The sequence below is a fragment of the Rattus rattus genome, chromosome 7, assembly GCF_011064425.1.
Source record: "Rattus rattus isolate New Zealand chromosome 7, Rrattus_CSIRO_v1, whole genome shotgun sequence".
In the NCBI taxonomy this organism is placed as follows: Eukaryota; Metazoa; Chordata; class Mammalia; order Rodentia; family Muridae; genus Rattus; species Rattus rattus.
In genome coordinates, this window is record NC_046160.1 from 37,212,361 (window position 1) to 37,229,129 (window position 16,769).

At 45.3% G+C, this 16,769-nt stretch overlaps 1 protein-coding gene across 1 annotated transcript in view; it reads left to right on the forward strand.

The window, feature by feature from the left end:
* Positions 1–15,890, forward strand: part of Nol10 (nucleolar protein 10) — an 82,037-nt gene extending 66,147 nt beyond the window's left edge. The window contains exons 18-21 of the mRNA XM_032907508.1: positions 2,070–2,243; positions 2,796–3,043; positions 10,509–10,611; positions 15,091–15,890. Coding sequence (XP_032763399.1) covers positions 2,070–2,243; positions 2,796–3,043; positions 10,509–10,611; positions 15,091–15,210 — 645 coding nt within the window. The 3' untranslated portion in view covers positions 15,211–15,890. The remainder of the gene's footprint in view (positions 1–2,069; positions 2,244–2,795; positions 3,044–10,508; positions 10,612–15,090) is intronic.
* Positions 15,891–16,769: the final 879 nt, after the last annotated feature.

Genomic DNA, 16,769 nt, shown 5'->3' on the forward strand with positions numbered 1-16,769 from the left:
CTGGTAGATCTCAGTGACTTTGAGGCCAGCCTGATCTATAGAGAGAGTTCCAGGAGCTACACAGAGAAACCCTGACTCAAGCAAAGCCATACCTTAAAATTTTATGTATTTCCTTGAAAAATACTGGGTTATTTGTGTTTGTTTTGCACTAAAAATATCAGTTGAAAAAAATTCTTTCCTATATAGTAAGCATAATATTAGCTCAAAGATTCATTTTTAGATCATTATATGTAATGGCCAAGAATTATCAATCAGAATGTATCAATAGAATTTGTTTTGTTGTTGGAAAGTAAAACCTAGAATCAATCAGAAAGTTCTAGAAATTGATTCTAAAGACATTGTGAACATTTTATAATGTTAATAGTTATACCTTATGGACTAAGTATTGTAAAACCATTTTCTGATGAGAGTGAGTTTGTGTGCATGCATGCATGCGTGTACACATATGCAGAATCCCTCTGTCTTAGGGTTTTATTACTGTGAACAGACACCATGGCCAATGCAAGTTTTATAAAGGACAACATTTAATTGGGGTTGGCTTACAGGTTCAGAGATTCAGTCCAATATCATCAAGGTGGGAGCATGGCAGCATCCAGGCAGGCATAGTGCAGGAGGAGCTGAGAGTTCTACATCTTCATCTGAAGGAAGCCAGGAACTGGGCACCCTCAGACAGCTAGGAGGAGGGTCTCCAAGCCCACCCCACAGTGACAGACTTCCTCCAACAAGGCCACACCTTCTAATAGTACCACTCCCTTGGCTGAGCATAGGCAAACCATCACATTCCACTCCCTGGCCCCCATAGGCTTGTTCAAACACACGAGTCTATGGAGGCCATACCTAAACATAGCATAATAAAAAAGTACGTTTAGTCCAACTTCCTAAGTCCCCATAGTCTAAAGCAGTCTCATCAGTGTTAAAAGTTCAAAGTCCAAGATCTCTTCTGAGATTTATCCAATCACTTAACTGTAATCCCCAAAGCAAGACCGGAAACCACCTGGGCAAACTCCAAACTCTGCATTTCTATGTCTGATGTCAAAGCAGTCTTCAGATCTCCAACTGTTTTTTCATCTGTGTTGACTGCAACAAACTTCTTTCACCTGGATTGGTTCCACTCCCTGTTACCAGATTTTCTCAGTAGATAGACCTCAACTCTAGCATCTCCAACATCTGGGAGTCTCCAAGACAACTTCAGTGTTATAGCTTCTTGTTTTAATGTTTGAGATCCACACATGATCTGGGCTCCTCCAAAGTGCTGGCCTCACTTCTCCAGCTCTGCCCTCTCTAAGCTCAGGTTGATCCACTCCACTGCTCTTCTTGGTGGTCATCCCATGGTACTGGCATCTCCAATATGCTGGGGTCTTCCACTGCAACTAGGCTTCACCAATAGCCTCTGATAGGCTTTCTTCACGATGCCAAGCCTCAACTCCTTTGCATGACCCCTTCAGTCCTAGGCCATCAACTATAGTTGAGGCTGCACCTTCACTAATGGCCTAACGTGGCCTCTCACAGTGCCAAGCCTCAGCTGCTCTTCATGGCCCCTTCATGCCTTCAAAACCAGTACCAGCCAGGTGACTCTTCCACATTATGAAGTACACCCTTGGCTATCTCTGGAACACAGCTTCTTTATGCTCTCAGAAAACACTTCCCAGAAGATTCACCTCAGTGATGCTGGTTTCTTCTTAATCACCACTAATTTCTTAGCTCCAGCTAACCAGCATCAGTTTTCCCAGTCGCCCCCTTTATTCTGGACTCTAAAGCTAAAGCCATGCGGCCATCAGGTTCTGCTGCTTGCTGGGGCTGGAACATGGGCCCCTTGTTCTATTACATTGTCACCAGCTTTCTGTTTTCCAATTCCTTCATTGCCTAAGCTTGGCTGTCCTGGAACTTGCTCCATAAACTGATTTTGAGCTCAGAGATCTGCATGCCTGTCTCCTAAACACTGGGAGTAAAGACGTGGGCCACCAAGTCTGGATTTAAGTTTTCCTTTACCTAGAACTTGCTCTGATCTTGAGATTTTGGTTTTTTTTAATTCTGATACTAACTTATACTGATCCCTGTCTTTCCTGCAGAGCCTCCCTAATATCCTCACGGACGATCGATTTAAAGTTATGTTTGAGAACCCCGACTTCCAGGTGGACGAAGACAGTGAAGAGTTCAGGCTTCTCAATCCACTTGTCTCGAGGATTAGTGAGAAGAGGAAGAAGCAGCTGAGACTCTTGGAGCAGCAGGAGCAGCTCAAGAATGTAAGGCTTGCCTGTCGGCCAATAGATGGGGATAGCTTCTTTCTGTTTGCCTGTTTTAAAAACCTTTTGTTCTGAGGTGTACATGGCACTGTGTTGCATAAGGACACTTTGACACCAGTCTACATTGAGCTGGGTCCCCCTTCCCTCTACTCTGTCCCCTCTCCTCCTATTAGTCCTGTTGTTCCACTGGACACTCTTAACTTCTACTCTCATGTCCTAAGTGCACACATGAGTATGTGTGTGCACATGTGTATTCTGTATAAAATCTAAGAGCCTCAAATGAGGAAAAACATGACATTTCACAAAGCCAGATACTGTGTGTTTCGGCTTCTTGACATACAGTTTCTGTGAATTACAAAGCCTCTGATTATACATGAGAGGTAATTAGTTTCATACTAATTGCTTGACATTCAGCCCGGAGTGTATCTTATTAATTAAAGGCATTTCTTCTGATGCTCCATGGAGCAGCTGTCACGTACTCTGATGGGCTGTTGCCTCTAATGGTCCGTGTTTGGCTGGGGGAAGAATTCTTTCTGCTATTTTTGATTTCAGGAAGAGGAGGAAGAACCGGAAGGAAAACCCAGTGATGCAGAAAGTTCAGAGAGTTCAGATGATGAAAAAGATTGGGTTGAAGAAGTCAGGAAGCAACGCAGACTCCTGCAGCAGGAAGAAAGAGTGAAGCGGCAGGAGCAACTGAAGGAGGACCAACAGACAGTCCTGAAGCCCCAGTTCTACGAGATCAAAGCAGGCGAAGAGTTCAGGAGCTTCAAAGAGTCTGCCACCAAGCAGAAACTGATGAAGTAAGTAGCCTGTGGAGTCCAGCCATGCTCCCTCCTCACACACTGCCCCGAGATGGCACCTGTTCTCTCTGGGTGGTAGGTACCAGAGGAGAGGGTGGGGATATCCTCCACCTCCAACCCAGCAGGAAAGTCATGGTAAAGCCACTGGCCCCTAGCTGCTCCTTAAATAACTCTTTGAAGTCTTCATATATTAACATGTGTTAGAACACTTTTAATCTCTAAAAGCCACACTCTTGTCCCGTGTTTACCATTGGGCTGCCCAGCCGGTACTTGCTGTGTTCACACCCTGCAGGTCAAACAGCATAGCAAAGGCCTCTGAACAGAAGTGGTGTTTAATTCATTAGTTTGTTCTGAGAAGGTTTTGTTATGAAGCCCAGGATGCATCGACTTTCCAGTCTCCTTCCTCACATCACTTTTGAGGCCTGGAAGTATAGGTAACAGGACCTCTGCTTAACAACCAGACCAAGGACTGTGGGATTCCTCAATTGGTAAAGTGTTTGCTGTTCCAATGTGAGGGCCTGAATTTGATTCCTAGCAGCCATGCAAAAGAGCTGGATGCAGTTAATCCTGTCTGGGAATACACTGATCCCTGGGACTTGACCAGTCAGTCTAGCCAAATCAGTAGGAAATCATGTCTCAAGAAAGAAAAAAAGGAGAAGCTGGGTGGAGTGGCACACACCTTTAATCGCAGCACTCAGGAGACAAAGGCAGGAGAGTTACAAGTTCAAGGCCAACCTAGGCTCCTAGTAAATTCCAGGGCTATACAGAAAGACCCTGTCTCAAAAACAATTAATTAATTAATTAATTAATTAATTAATTTTAAAAAGTAGAGAGTAATTGAAAAGGGTACTCAACTTTGGCCTCCAGCTTCTGCATACATGTGTGTGTGTGTGCGCGCGCGCACACACACACACACACACACACACACACACACACACACACACGGCAAACATGCTAAACACCTTACCCTAGCTCAGTTATCTGATTATTAGAAATTTACTCAAAAATTTGCAAGAAATTTTAAGTCCTTTACAACTGAATGGAGAGATAGAAGATCAGTAGAGTAGTCAAATGCAGGGAGATAAGAAGAGTGGGATAGGGCCTGGGAGAGAGGAGAATGAGGAGCTCGTTCTAGTGGGTGCAGAACGTCCATGTGAAACAGCATGTTCTGGAGATGCTGTTGCTTTGATGGCTGTGGGATGCTTGCTGCTCTCAGGCGGTCCACCTCATATGCTCTGTTGACATGGTTCTGTTACAGATACTCACCATAATGAAAGAATATCAGCCCTCAGAAAAGTCGTGCTGTTTTACACTGTTTTCGGTTGTCAAGTATCAGATGGTGCCTCCTCCCCTTGAGACTGTAACGTTGGACGCTCTAAGTGGTGTGGGGAGCAGCTGGTGGGGCTGGAGAAGTCAGGCAGAGCCAGTGCCACTCTGCCTCTTGAGCTTTTTTCTCCAGCACCCAGTTTTCCCTTCAGGGAAAGGTGATTTTAGGGGAGAAGGTGGGGTGGGGAAGGCATCAGTGTTGCTTCTGGGGCTCAGACATGTCTTTCTCATCTTCACACTTCAACAGCCAACCTGACACATGCTGGGTGCGGCTCCTTCCACTCAGGGCCTAGGAACACGTGTTCTAGTTAACCAAAGGTGTGTTACAAAGAAGCTGCAGAGAGAGAGAGAGAGAGAGAGTGTGAGTGAGTGTGTGTGTGTGTGTGTCATGGATAGAGTTTTGTCTGGGGCATCCATTTGGTTAGTTTTGGTTTCTTAGAGACAAGAGTCTCAATCTAGAGAGCCCAGATTGGCTGAGGCTTAGCCATAGCTCAGGCTGACTGTGTTCTCACCTACGTGTGAGTGGAATTGCAGTCCTGTTGCCACTCTGTCCTTAGCTTTTTGAGAAACTGCTAAATAGCTTTGCAGGGTGGGTGCACCATAACTGTGCACCTTGCTTTGTCCCGTGTTACTCTCAGGCCACTGCTGCAGACTGCTTTTCTTTATGTATTTTCTGCTGCATTTGTCTTGCTTCATGTGCTCCCAACTAGTGCTTGGGATGGAGAGACTGTCAGTTACCCCTTCACGGTCTTCTCCAGAAAACCTCATTTCCTGGTAGAAAACTGCAGTGGTTGTTTTCAGTGTAAACATAGGAATTAGGCCACTGGAGGGAGTGGGGTGTGGAAGTATGACTTAGCTCACTGGCATTCTTCCTGTGGGCTGGAGCTGGATATTGTGAAAAGCAAACAGGATAAAAGTTTGTATTTAGGGTAAAGAGATGCTCAGCAGTTAAGAGCATGTGCTGTTTTTTGTTTTTGTTTTTTGTTTTTCAGTAAACAGGGTTCAGTTCCCAGCACCAAAATGGTGGTTCACAACCATCTGAAACACCAGTTCCAGGGGACTTGATGCCCTCCTCTGACCCCCACAGAGCCAGGCCCACACATGATACATATACATATATGAAGATGAAATACTCATACACATAAAACACAATTTAAAAATGTTTTTAGGGGTTTTTAAGATTTGTATTCAATAGAGCAGAAGAAATGGCTCCATGGTAGAGAGAGCTTACTCTTCCTTAAGAGGACCTGAGTTTATTTCCAGCACCGACCATCAGAAGGTTCACAACCATGGGTAACTCCAGATCCCAGGAAACCTGACTCCCCCTTCCAGCCTCACTCTCATACAGCACACGCTCATGCAGATTGTCTGTGTAATTTTAAAAATTTTAAGAATAAACAGCAGGTCTAGCAAGATGCCTTGTGGGTAAAGACACTCGTTGGCAATCTGCGTTTGGTCCAGGTCCCACGTGGTAGAATGAAATAGCTATAGAAGTTATTTGACTATCACACATGCTCTTCTCTGCACACTAATAAATGAAATGCAGTAAACTAAACATTTTTAAACAAAAAATAAGCAACAGCTGAGGGAATCCTGCAGGACAGCACTCTCAGTGAGTGAGAGTCCCTTTGAGAAGAGCTAAGTGCTTGCTCCTTAAAGGGCTATCCCAGTGGGGCTGGCTGGCACTGGCAAAAGCATTTTCCTGAGTGCTAGTCTTGACTGGATTATTGTGGCAAATCCTGGGCTTGCAGATTTTAATACTGCTTAGTAAAGCATTGAACCATTATCCTTCAGAGAACTGAAATAACTCCTTATGTTTATCCCATGAGTCACCACAAGGCAATCCAGAAAAGACACCATCAAAATGAGATGTATTGTGTTGAAATATTCACTCAGACTTGCCCAGCTTGAAAATTATTTTTGTAACAGAGAAAGTAAACAATCAGTAGTCAGCAGGTTTTAGATAAATACACATGTCCATCAATACAAACTTTCATGCTTTGCACCCTGCTAACTGTATTTGTGAGTTATTCACCCACTATCCATTCATCAAATATCCAAGGAGTGCCTGGTATGAATGAGCTAAGACCCTCCTAGACCCTGAGAACAGGAAGGAAGGACACATGTCTGTTACTCCTATCCTAGCAGATATCCTCTGAGTCAGAGAGGTGTGGAAGAGAGAGAAAAGAAAGGGGCTTGATTGAGGGAAAACTCAAGAAACTGTGAGAGTCTTGTTGGAACTGGCCTTTTGAAAGGTATAGTATTGAGCACTCAGTGGGGTGGGGACAGGTCCCACAGGGCCCTGGAAAGCCATGGAGAACTGTCCAGCTGAGATTAACATCATCACATCTGTCTTTATCAGTCCTTCCCTCAATACAAACACTTTATATAACAATACTGTGTGTTTATCATAGAATTAAGTCATAGAAGCAGAAAGAGTCCTGTTCAGAAACCCATAGCAAAGTATCTCAGCTTTAAAACAGTGGTATGGGAGAGACTGTACTCCCAAGTACTCAGACTGTCAGAGAGTCTGAGAAGAGAGCTGCCGCCACCTCCCCACCCCCAAAAAGGTCCAGGTGCCCAGACCCTACCCAAGGCCAGAGGCTAGCGGAGCTGGCAGACCCAGAGCCAAGTTACTACCCAAAAGGCTATGCGAGGGTGGGGGGAAGGCAGACACCAACTATAACACTGGCTGCTGATTTAAATCCAAAAGCAGACTGGAACAGTTGAGGGTAGTCTAGCATGTTCCCTGTGAAGTGAAGCAAATCTGACATTCAAAGTATAGAGCTGGGTTTTCAGCTTATGAACTCCACAGAGCCTATGTCTTCCCAGTGTATCTCGTAGACAAGTGGAGACCTAAGTCTGGGCTTGTGGTATGTGTTGATTTGAAAGATGCTAGCCCTTTCGTGTGATGTGAAAGACTTCAGTGTGCTGAAGATATGTTTAGTATGAAGATATGTTTAGTAAGAAGTAGAATCCCAGGGAAAATATGTTTGTGAGTCAGATAAAAGCCATACATCTGTTTGGTTAAGTGTGCTGAGAGCGTCACATTTTTTGGCTGCTTAAATTAATCACCCTCACTGGACCTTTTGAAGCTCCATTTGCAAACTAGCAATATTGAGAGCATTGAAACTTTTATAGGAAAGGGAAAATTTTGTCAGTTACTTAAAAGACTTACTTAGTATGTATGTACATGCGCTTACCTGAGTTTATGCACATGATTATATGCATACCTATAGGGGCTAGAGAGTGTCAGGTACCCTGGAACTGCAGTGTTAGATGTGAGCTGCTGATGTGGGTGCTGGGAGTCAGACTTGGGTCCCCGTCAAGGACAGAAAATGCTCTTAACCAATGAGCCCCCAAAGTTGGTTATTTAGGAATACCTAACATTGCACTTTTAAACACTGAAGCACTGTTTACATCTTATATTTGGATTGCATTTGCCTTGTAACTAGAGTCTGTCCTGAGGAACAGTGAGGTATACTGCCTTCTGCTCTTTAACTTGCCCTCCCCTGCAGAGGGATTAATAAAAACTGGTTGAGGAGTGATTTTTAATTAAATGTTGCTAATTAAAGAAATTTTAAAGTGTGTATTTTAAGCCTCAAAGAAGTAAGTCATTCTCCTTTCCTGGGGCAGCTAATAAATATCTCATTTGATTTTTTTTTCCCCTTGTAGTTTATGCCTGGTTCCTTTTTCATATTAAGGAATCCTTACTAATCGTGTAGGCTCTTCCCTTTCTGTTCTACCCTGGATAGCTGGGTGTCTCAGCTTCTAATCTTTATTTCTGTGTCTTCTCTTTGTAGTCACCATCATGTTTTTATTAACTTGTCCTGTTTACATTTTTTTCCCTGAAATACATAATTGTACCAACTAGAAAGTGTCATGTGTTGTCACCTTCCATCCCCAGACCTGAAGCCTGGGGTGGGGAGATAAGGAGAGCCTGAGGTAAGAAGGGAAACCAGCTGCTGCAGCTGTCTGTCCTGCAGCTTCTCTCTGACCAGTCACACTCAAGCAACAGACGATGACCTGCCGGGTGGCAGCCACACACTGACTTTCAAAGGGAGAGGAGGGGAGCTTGCTTTAATGTAGAAGTCTGCACACCATCCCCAGCTGTCTCTGATCTTCTGCCATGGCTCGTCCTAACACTCAGCTTGCCTCTCTGAGCAGCCTAGACAGAACAAGTTTTTACAGGCACAGGAGGAGAGAACATTGGGAGAAGGCAGTTATGTGCCCTACTGTGGAGGAAGTCAGGGCGTTCTTAAAGAGTAGTAATTTCCCACAATTGACTTGAAAAGTCTTTTACTTCCCAAATTAAGGTTCTCTGTGGCCCACTTTGTCTCAGTGGCTCCATAGTTCAGAATGCCTGTTAACTTTGAAGCTCACATTGAGAGCAGCCATGAACAGGCTAAGGAATCTGCCTAGGTGGACAGTTTGCACTGCAGTTAGCTCATGCCTCACTTTTGAGTTATTTAAAACATTGCAACTGGATTTTAATTCCTTCCAGTTTGTCATGTGGGAGCTTGTCACTGGGACCACTTGATGGACACGTCTTCTGAAGAGAGGTGTAAATCCATGGTCTCCCACACACCTGAAAAGTAAACTCCCGCCTGGAACCCTGGTTTTAGACTTGATCCACATACTGCCTGGGGCAAGTCATTTAAAATTTACCTCCCTTTTGCCATCTATAAAGGATAAATACTTCTGTCTCAGGGATGTTGAAAGGATTAATTAGTTAGTCTGTAAAGAACTTTGAAGATGAAAAGTACTTTAAAAGTGCTTCTTAATAACGTTATCGCCTAGAAAAGAGCGCCACTTTTATGCTAACCACTTATGCCTCAGACTGTGCAACGAAGGTGTGCTTAGCATGCTACAGATAGCTAGCTATAAAGTGAGGCGAGCTTCTCATGGTGTGAACATCAAACATTGGTTTCAAAATCTCAAAGGAACTTCACTGTGTAGCAGCTTCCTCAAGAGTGGGGATCCACTCAAAATTAGTTACAGAGATCATTCCGGGAACAGAGGACAGAGGGTGGTCTCTCACAGTCGCCCCTGCTCCTAGTTCTATCAGGTTTTTGGGTCCCTCAAAGAAAGTGGAAGATGGAAGGGTCCTCGAGCTTTGTTTTGTTCTTGTGCACTCCTAGGTTTGCAGAGGGAAGAAACAGAACTGCAAGGCAAATGGCACTCTTCCTTTCTGGTTCCTTCTCCTGTGCTCTAGGATCTCATCTGGGGGTGGGCAAGTATTGCAGCCATCCTGGAGCAGGCAGATCTCCAAAACAAGTTAGTGGGGTGGGGATCTAAATGTTCTGGCTTATGATAAAAACATTTCAGTAACATGCAGGTAAGTTTTAAGTATCAGTGCTATTGGAATTTGAATGGGATATCAGTCCCGGATGGGCATATGCATTCCTGTAGTCCCAGAACTAGGAAGGCTGAAGTAGCTTGCCTAGAGTTTAAGACCAGCTTGCACTATAGAGTACAAAGTCTTCCTCTCAGTACGGGCGTGCGCTCTGGAGTGGAGTGTCAAACCTGAAGATACCAGCAGATTTCTCAATGGAAAAGGTATCAGGTGAAATTTACCCAACATTTAAATTGTTTCTGTTCCCTGTCAGTGTGAACAGAGGGATTTGTGTTCAGTTGTCCATGCAGAAGATGGGGATTGACCAAGGCTGATGAAGAAAACCAGAAGTGTCAGGGGACCCCTGTGACAGGGAACTCAGCTTGCACCCAGGTCCTTGTAGGAGGTGAACGAGGGGCCGCATGTCCACCCACCTCAATGGTTTAGATACAGAGTGACCAAGAATCACCATCACTGCAGACTATCCCAGGATACCACAGGCCAGAAACACTGTTCCTTACATTTTGGTTTCAGAAATATAATCCAGTGAGCTCAGTGGCAGCCATTGAGGTTGAGGTCCATAACCATTGAATTAATTAGTGTTTGTGTCAGCCACTGTTTTTACAGTGCACTTATGGAAAATGACAGTTTGAGGACAGCTGACTCTCTGGGCTCTGTTAAATGAGTGTTACTGTTTACCATGTGCATGAAAGACGTGTTCATGTGATCAGCCCTGATTAAACCTATCCCAAATAGTCAATCAAAGCATGTTAATGAATATGTCATTCTTTTAACCTCCTACAGCAAAACTCTGGAAGATCGCTTGAAACTTGAAGCAAAACATGGGACCTTGAGTGTGTCGGACACCACTGTTGGCAGCAAGCAGTTGACATTTACTCTCAAGAGGGTAAGTAGTTTCACAATTGTCGCCTCCGTCTCCATCCTGCAGAAAGGAGCGACACCACAACGTTCTTCTCAAAGCAGTTTATTCAGGAACCTTTCTTTCTGCATGCAAGCAGCAATCTCTCTTTTCTTTTCTTCTCTCTTTCTTCCTCCCCCCCCAGCACACTCCCTTATATCCTCCCTCAACTCCGCCTCCTCAGTTCAGACTGTGTAATCTCAGTTCATAGGTCCACGTCACATGGCCTGATCTTGAGTCATGGTGCACCTGCGCAGCTCTCACAATGGACATGGCTAGTTTCAGGTGTGTGAGGAAGTCAGGTGCTAGTCATGAGACTTAACTGCAGTCCCGGCGCCATCTTGGGACTGCCGCCACACCCGCTCCCCACATCCTTTGTGACTGTATAGCTCAGAATGGCTCCCTACACACAATATTATTTTAATCCACACAGGAAAGCTCTAGGTATGCATATGGCTTTGGGGCCACTCTCCCAAGCTTCTCTCATTGAGGAAGCCTTGTTTCCTACCCCAGTGCTTCCCTATAGCCAGAGCCCCAGCTGGGTGACAGCTACAGAAGAGTATTCATGGGAGAAAGGCCTCATGCTGGAGTCAGCCCTGCTTGGCAACCTATGTTCCTCTGGGTCTCTGTGGCCCATTGTGCAGTCCAGCTTCACAAGAGCTCTGTCTGAGCTCTGTCCATCACCCAGTACTTACCTACAAAGGACTATGAAGTGATAGCTTTGCGATGGTACCATCTGGCTTGCCCAAATACAGGCATTTCCCAGAGTGATTTCTCAGTCAGTAGTAATCTGTTTTAAATTGTCTTGAAGATCCTTTTTTTCTTTCTTCTTCTTTCTCTCTCCCCTCTTCCCCTTCCTTCCTTCCTTCCTCATTTGTTTATTTTGGATTTGTTTTGTTGTTGCTGCTGTTTTGAGACAGGGTCTCTGTATATAGTCCTGGCTGTTCTGGAACTCACTCTGTAGACCAGGTTAGCCTCGAGACCCGCCTGCCTCTGCCTCCTGAGAACTGGAATTGCAGGTGTGCACCACCACTGCCAGGCAAAGAGCCATTTCTGAAGCATGCTGTAGTCCTAATGCCTTTTGCATATTGTGGGAGGGACTAAGTTGCTTAAGTATCTGCCATTAGCTAACAAATAACACAACATGGTCTCTTTTCTCAAAAAGATAATTTTTTCCTTCCCAGTCATATCACTCAATGAAGTCATCAAGTAAAAAGGCGACTGCAAAGACAATTGCCATCCCCTATGGCTCCTTCTCTAAACTGACATGTCACTTACATGCTGTAAATCCCCCAAGGTTTTCTTTTTAAGTGTATGTTCTTCACCTTTTAACAATATACACAGAAGGAGCTCTGTGTTTCACACAGGAACATACACTTAACAGTGGAGTTCTTGCAGTTCTGTCAGTCTGTGATTTATTCTTTTAAATAGGTCAGAATTTTTAAGCTAAAACTACTTGATATGTTAGGCTTTTTTTCTGAAATCAAATGAGCAGAGTATAACTTGTTAACACAAGGCTTATTGTCAGCTTTATTGTCTGTAATCTATAAGGAACACCTTTATGTCTCCTTTGAAACAGGAGCCGTCTCTAGGAACAGACCCACAGTGTCTCTGCGTGGCTCTGTCCGACAGACCGTAGTGCAGCACTGCTCTCATTCTATAATCATAGCCACTTGTCTCCAGAATGAGACAAGCAGGAGCCCTGAGCTGTCTGAGTGGCTGCTCATCTGGTCAGTTCTTTCAGCGAAGTTGGAAAACTTGACAGGAGAGGACTTGCACACCCACTCATGCTAATTAATCCCTCACACTCTCTTTTTTTTCTCCTTCTGATGCTTACTATTGGTTCTCCAGGTCCGTGCATATGTAGGTAACACTCTGCAGCTAAACTCCACCCCACACTCAGCAAGACAGGCAGTGACTTCTAATAACATTCACTAGGTTTATAACTGTCCTGCTCGAAGCTTTTGTCTCAGAGCTGGGGAGATAGCTCAGTGGAGGAATGCTGGTCACAGACCCCAGCTCTGGCAGTGAGACGGCTCAGTCATCCCACCCCACAGAACTGTTAAGTCAGAAGGCACAAAGTTGAATGTCACTTTGTAAATTTGTGGTAAAACAAAAAGATGAGGAGATACCCTGAGACTTGCTTGAAGTGACATCAGCGCTGAATCAAAACCCTTTGGGAGAATATACTATGTCAATTAATGATTGATTTATGAGTTGTATTACTTGATTGGCATGCTCTTAATCATTTAGTTTATCAGTGTTAAATATATGTTTAAAGACGTTTATGTATTTATAGAAGTTTCTTTTTGTTCTATGTTCATTGTATATGATACATTGAGGCAAATCGAGGTGCTTTCTGCAGTGCCCGTAGAGTTCACGGGGAGGCTGCGTGTGCTAACACTGGAATCAGAGCTGTTGCTTATGTCATCAGCTAGCATCTGTCCTCTCCCCTTCCCCACAAGGGCTGCAGGCTGCAGCTGCACAGGAACAAGGAGAAAGAAGAAAAGCTGACTTGGAAAAGAGCTAATTGCCCTGTAAATCTTGATGAGTGGGTGACACAGTGGCATGGTCTTCCAGTGCAGCCCTGGGGAGAGAGGCTAATGATAGACCTTGTGTGTGGGGAGCTTTGTCTACAGAACAATAGAGGCCTCTTCCAGAACTGCCCCCACAGTCCTGCTTCACACTGTAACGACAGGGCCACACTCGCACATGAAGACTCCAGAAGTCCTTACAGCTCCTAGCATCCTGTCTGTCTGGGTTCAGCATATCTAAAGAAATGCATTTTATACACCAGACATGGTAGTGCATACCTACATCAACCTTAATCCACACTTGGGCTGAAGCAGGAAGATCATGAGTGTGAGGCCAGTCTAGGCTACACAGACACTGTTTAGGGTGGGGAGGATTTAAGGGAACCTTAATGTGTAGGACAGAATATTCTCCCCCTCTTCTGCCCCTGCCCCCAAGTACTCACTGAAACAAACCCAGAGCCTTGTTCATCAGAATTAAATAGTTGTGCTAACTCTGAGGGTCTTGATGATGTGCAGTGTGGTCTACAGGACAGGTGCTGTCCCCAGGTTCCAGAGTCTCCCTTTTAACACAGAAAACCAGTGCCCTGACTGGCCGCAAGGCTCAGCCCTTTCTCTCTGCTAAGGAAACAGGGCAAATGACACATTTACAAAATTAGCCCAAAATAAGAACTCCAGTGGAGGAAGTGCCTGCGAGCCCACGGCAAGGCATCTAGTCAGTGTTTTAGGAAGCAGAGGCCTACACTGACATGCCACATCTTTTTATACATTTTATCTATTTTTATCTGCACAAGTGTGTGTGTGTACACACAAGTGCCATGTCACACATGTGGAGGACAGAGGGCAACTTGAGTTATTTCTCTCCTCCACCATTTGGTCCCCAGGTGATCAAACTCAGGTCACCAGGCTTGATGGCAGATACCTTCACTACTAAGCCACCTCACCAGCCTGACGTAATGTTGCCCAGGGGAGTGAACCAGGAGGCTGTGGTTGCATCTCCATCCCTACCCCCGCCCAGTGAGGGAGGGAGCCCCGAATCCCAGAAGGCTTCCACCTGAGTTGGAAGGGCACGCTGGGCAGGGTTTAGTTTGAAAATGCACAGGATGTACTGATCATCAGAAATGGACTGGGCGTCATATAGGAACCCCAAGCCACAAGAAGGCAGAGAGGCAGAGGGGCCATGAGGTCACCAGTTGCTTCCCTACCCTCATCTCCCCACACCCTCTCTTTAAACTCGCATGGTTTTTCCAGAGGAACATACTGGTGAATACCTGCATTTTATCCATGTGCCAGCAGCAAGCATTGGTGTAGATTGCAGACTCCTTAGCTCCTCTGTTCGGTGGATTCTGCACTGATTGTCTGCTGAGTAGGGGTGCCATTGGGAAGAAAGTGGGGTCTCATATGGAAACCATCCCTGCCAGCCTGCCAAGGGTTAATAATAGCAAACCTGTTGTGTCCATCCATCAACCCTTCCCTCTCCTCTCCCTCCCTCCCTAGCACCCAAAAGCTTGTTGGAACCGGTCCTAATGAGTTATCCAATCAGGTGTAGGTCATAGTACATTTTGATAAGTGTGTGATAAAATACATGTCTGATCGGTATTTGATAAAATGCAGTATTTCTTTGTTTGCCTTTAAGTCTGTGTGAATGAACTCACAGTTTTCAGTGTGCATGCAGAAGGCATGAGTCCTCTAAAGGCATTCCAGGTTTCTACTTTGAGGTCAGGCTGGTGTATAGACGTTTCTCCTTTTGCCCAGAGATTCAGAATTTCTCCTTTGCCAGTGAAAACTGCTCGTTGTCTGTCTGCTGCCTCCAGGGTGGGCTGTCATCCAGCAGCCAGAACATGATGCTGAGTGCACAGCACGCTGACTGGCAGCCCTGTGCCCCACCCTGGGGTCATAGCAAACCCTTTCCTCTACTCACCTCACTTTCTTTTAGTCTGAACAGCAAAAGAAGCAACAAGAGGCTGAGAAACTGCATCGTCAGGAAAGGAAAAAGCTGCGTAGGTCTGCCAGCCACCTGAGGTCCAGACCCAGAAGAGGCCGGCCCTTTCACTGACCAAAGGAGTGAGCCTACAAACAACTTGGAACTGTTTCTCCCCATGGATTCTCACAAGGGCACCACACCCACACGAGGGAGTGTGGTAGTTAAAACTACACGTCGATGTGTGTGTGTGCATGGTGCTGGTGGTCTGACCGGCCCACTACCCGGCTCCACTAGTCCCTGGCTCCGGGAGCTTTTTCCAAGTCACTGCCCTTTTGAATATTGTCTTCTCCCCTGCTGATGATCAGAGAAAGCAGACATCATTTCTAATATTGGAAAGATCTACATGAAATGAAAAGTTTTATTTCTGCTGGAAACAAGGGATTATCATGTTGTAAGAATGGTTTGGTTTTTTGGTTTGGTTGGTTGGTTGGTTTGTTTGAGACAGGGTTTCTCTATGTAGCCTTGAGTGTCCTGGAACTCATAAAGATCCACGTGCCTCTGCCTCCTAAGTGCTGAAGTTAAAGGGAGGCACCACCATGCCAGCCAAAAAGTCTGTCCTCACTGTCTTCTACCCCTCAGGACTGAGTGAAGTCCCGCCCTTATTTGCCTGGTATCTGCTGATTGGCCCTGTCTGTGTGCATGAGTATGTTGGCAGGCTTGCTTGCTTGCTTTTGTATTCCTTTGGTATACTGTTTAAACTATTTTTATATCAAGAGTGTAAATCAATGGTAATAAATAATAAGTGAACTCTACTGGCTGTTTGTCTTAGCTTGTCACGAGATTACATAGTTATTTTCTGTTGAAGTACTATTTGATACAGGCAAGGCCTCTAAAAGGGGATGCTTTCATTTGGACAGTTTCTCTGAGGACTGCTACCTGTGGAAATTTTAAAATTTACTTTGGCTTCCATGCTCAGGAGTTTCTTGTGTAAACAAATGGAATGGGAGCTCTTTGAACCATACCTGTGGTGAGTCCACAAGGCAGGACACAAGGACACGTTAGTTAGCAGTCAGTGTTGTAGATTTGGCCACTGTCTTCCTACATACAGACACACACACACACACACACACACACACACACACACACCTAGGGCTACACACACACACACACACACACACACACACACACACACACACACACACACACACACACACCCCCTACCTATTAACTCTACAGATCCTTCCTGGGGCTGAGCCCCTGGGCCTCTTCCCTTTCAAAGTTTCCCATTTTAAAGTCACCGTGCATGCTGGGTCTCCTGCGGTGTCATTCCTGTGTTCCTGTTAGTTGCTTTGGTACAGCCGTCACCAACATACTTAATGTAGACGTAAGGGATTCCTCTTGCTCTTGGTTTCAGAGGGTGTCGTGTGTGCAGAGGCTGTTCACATCGCTACAGGCAAGGAAACACTCCCAGCCTTGGCCTTAAAGGGCTTGCCTGGGCAACCTGTGGCCGACTTCTGCCAGCTAGCCCTGCCTCCAAGAACACCCCTACACCTCCCAACTACTGTCTGGGGACAGATGTTTAAGTTAGAGGCCTGTGGAAGACCTTTCAGGCTTAGACCCTCACCCATGATTGTTAGTCACCAGCATTAGGATGTGGTCAGCAGTTGTCCTTCTTGGTGTCATTATCAGCT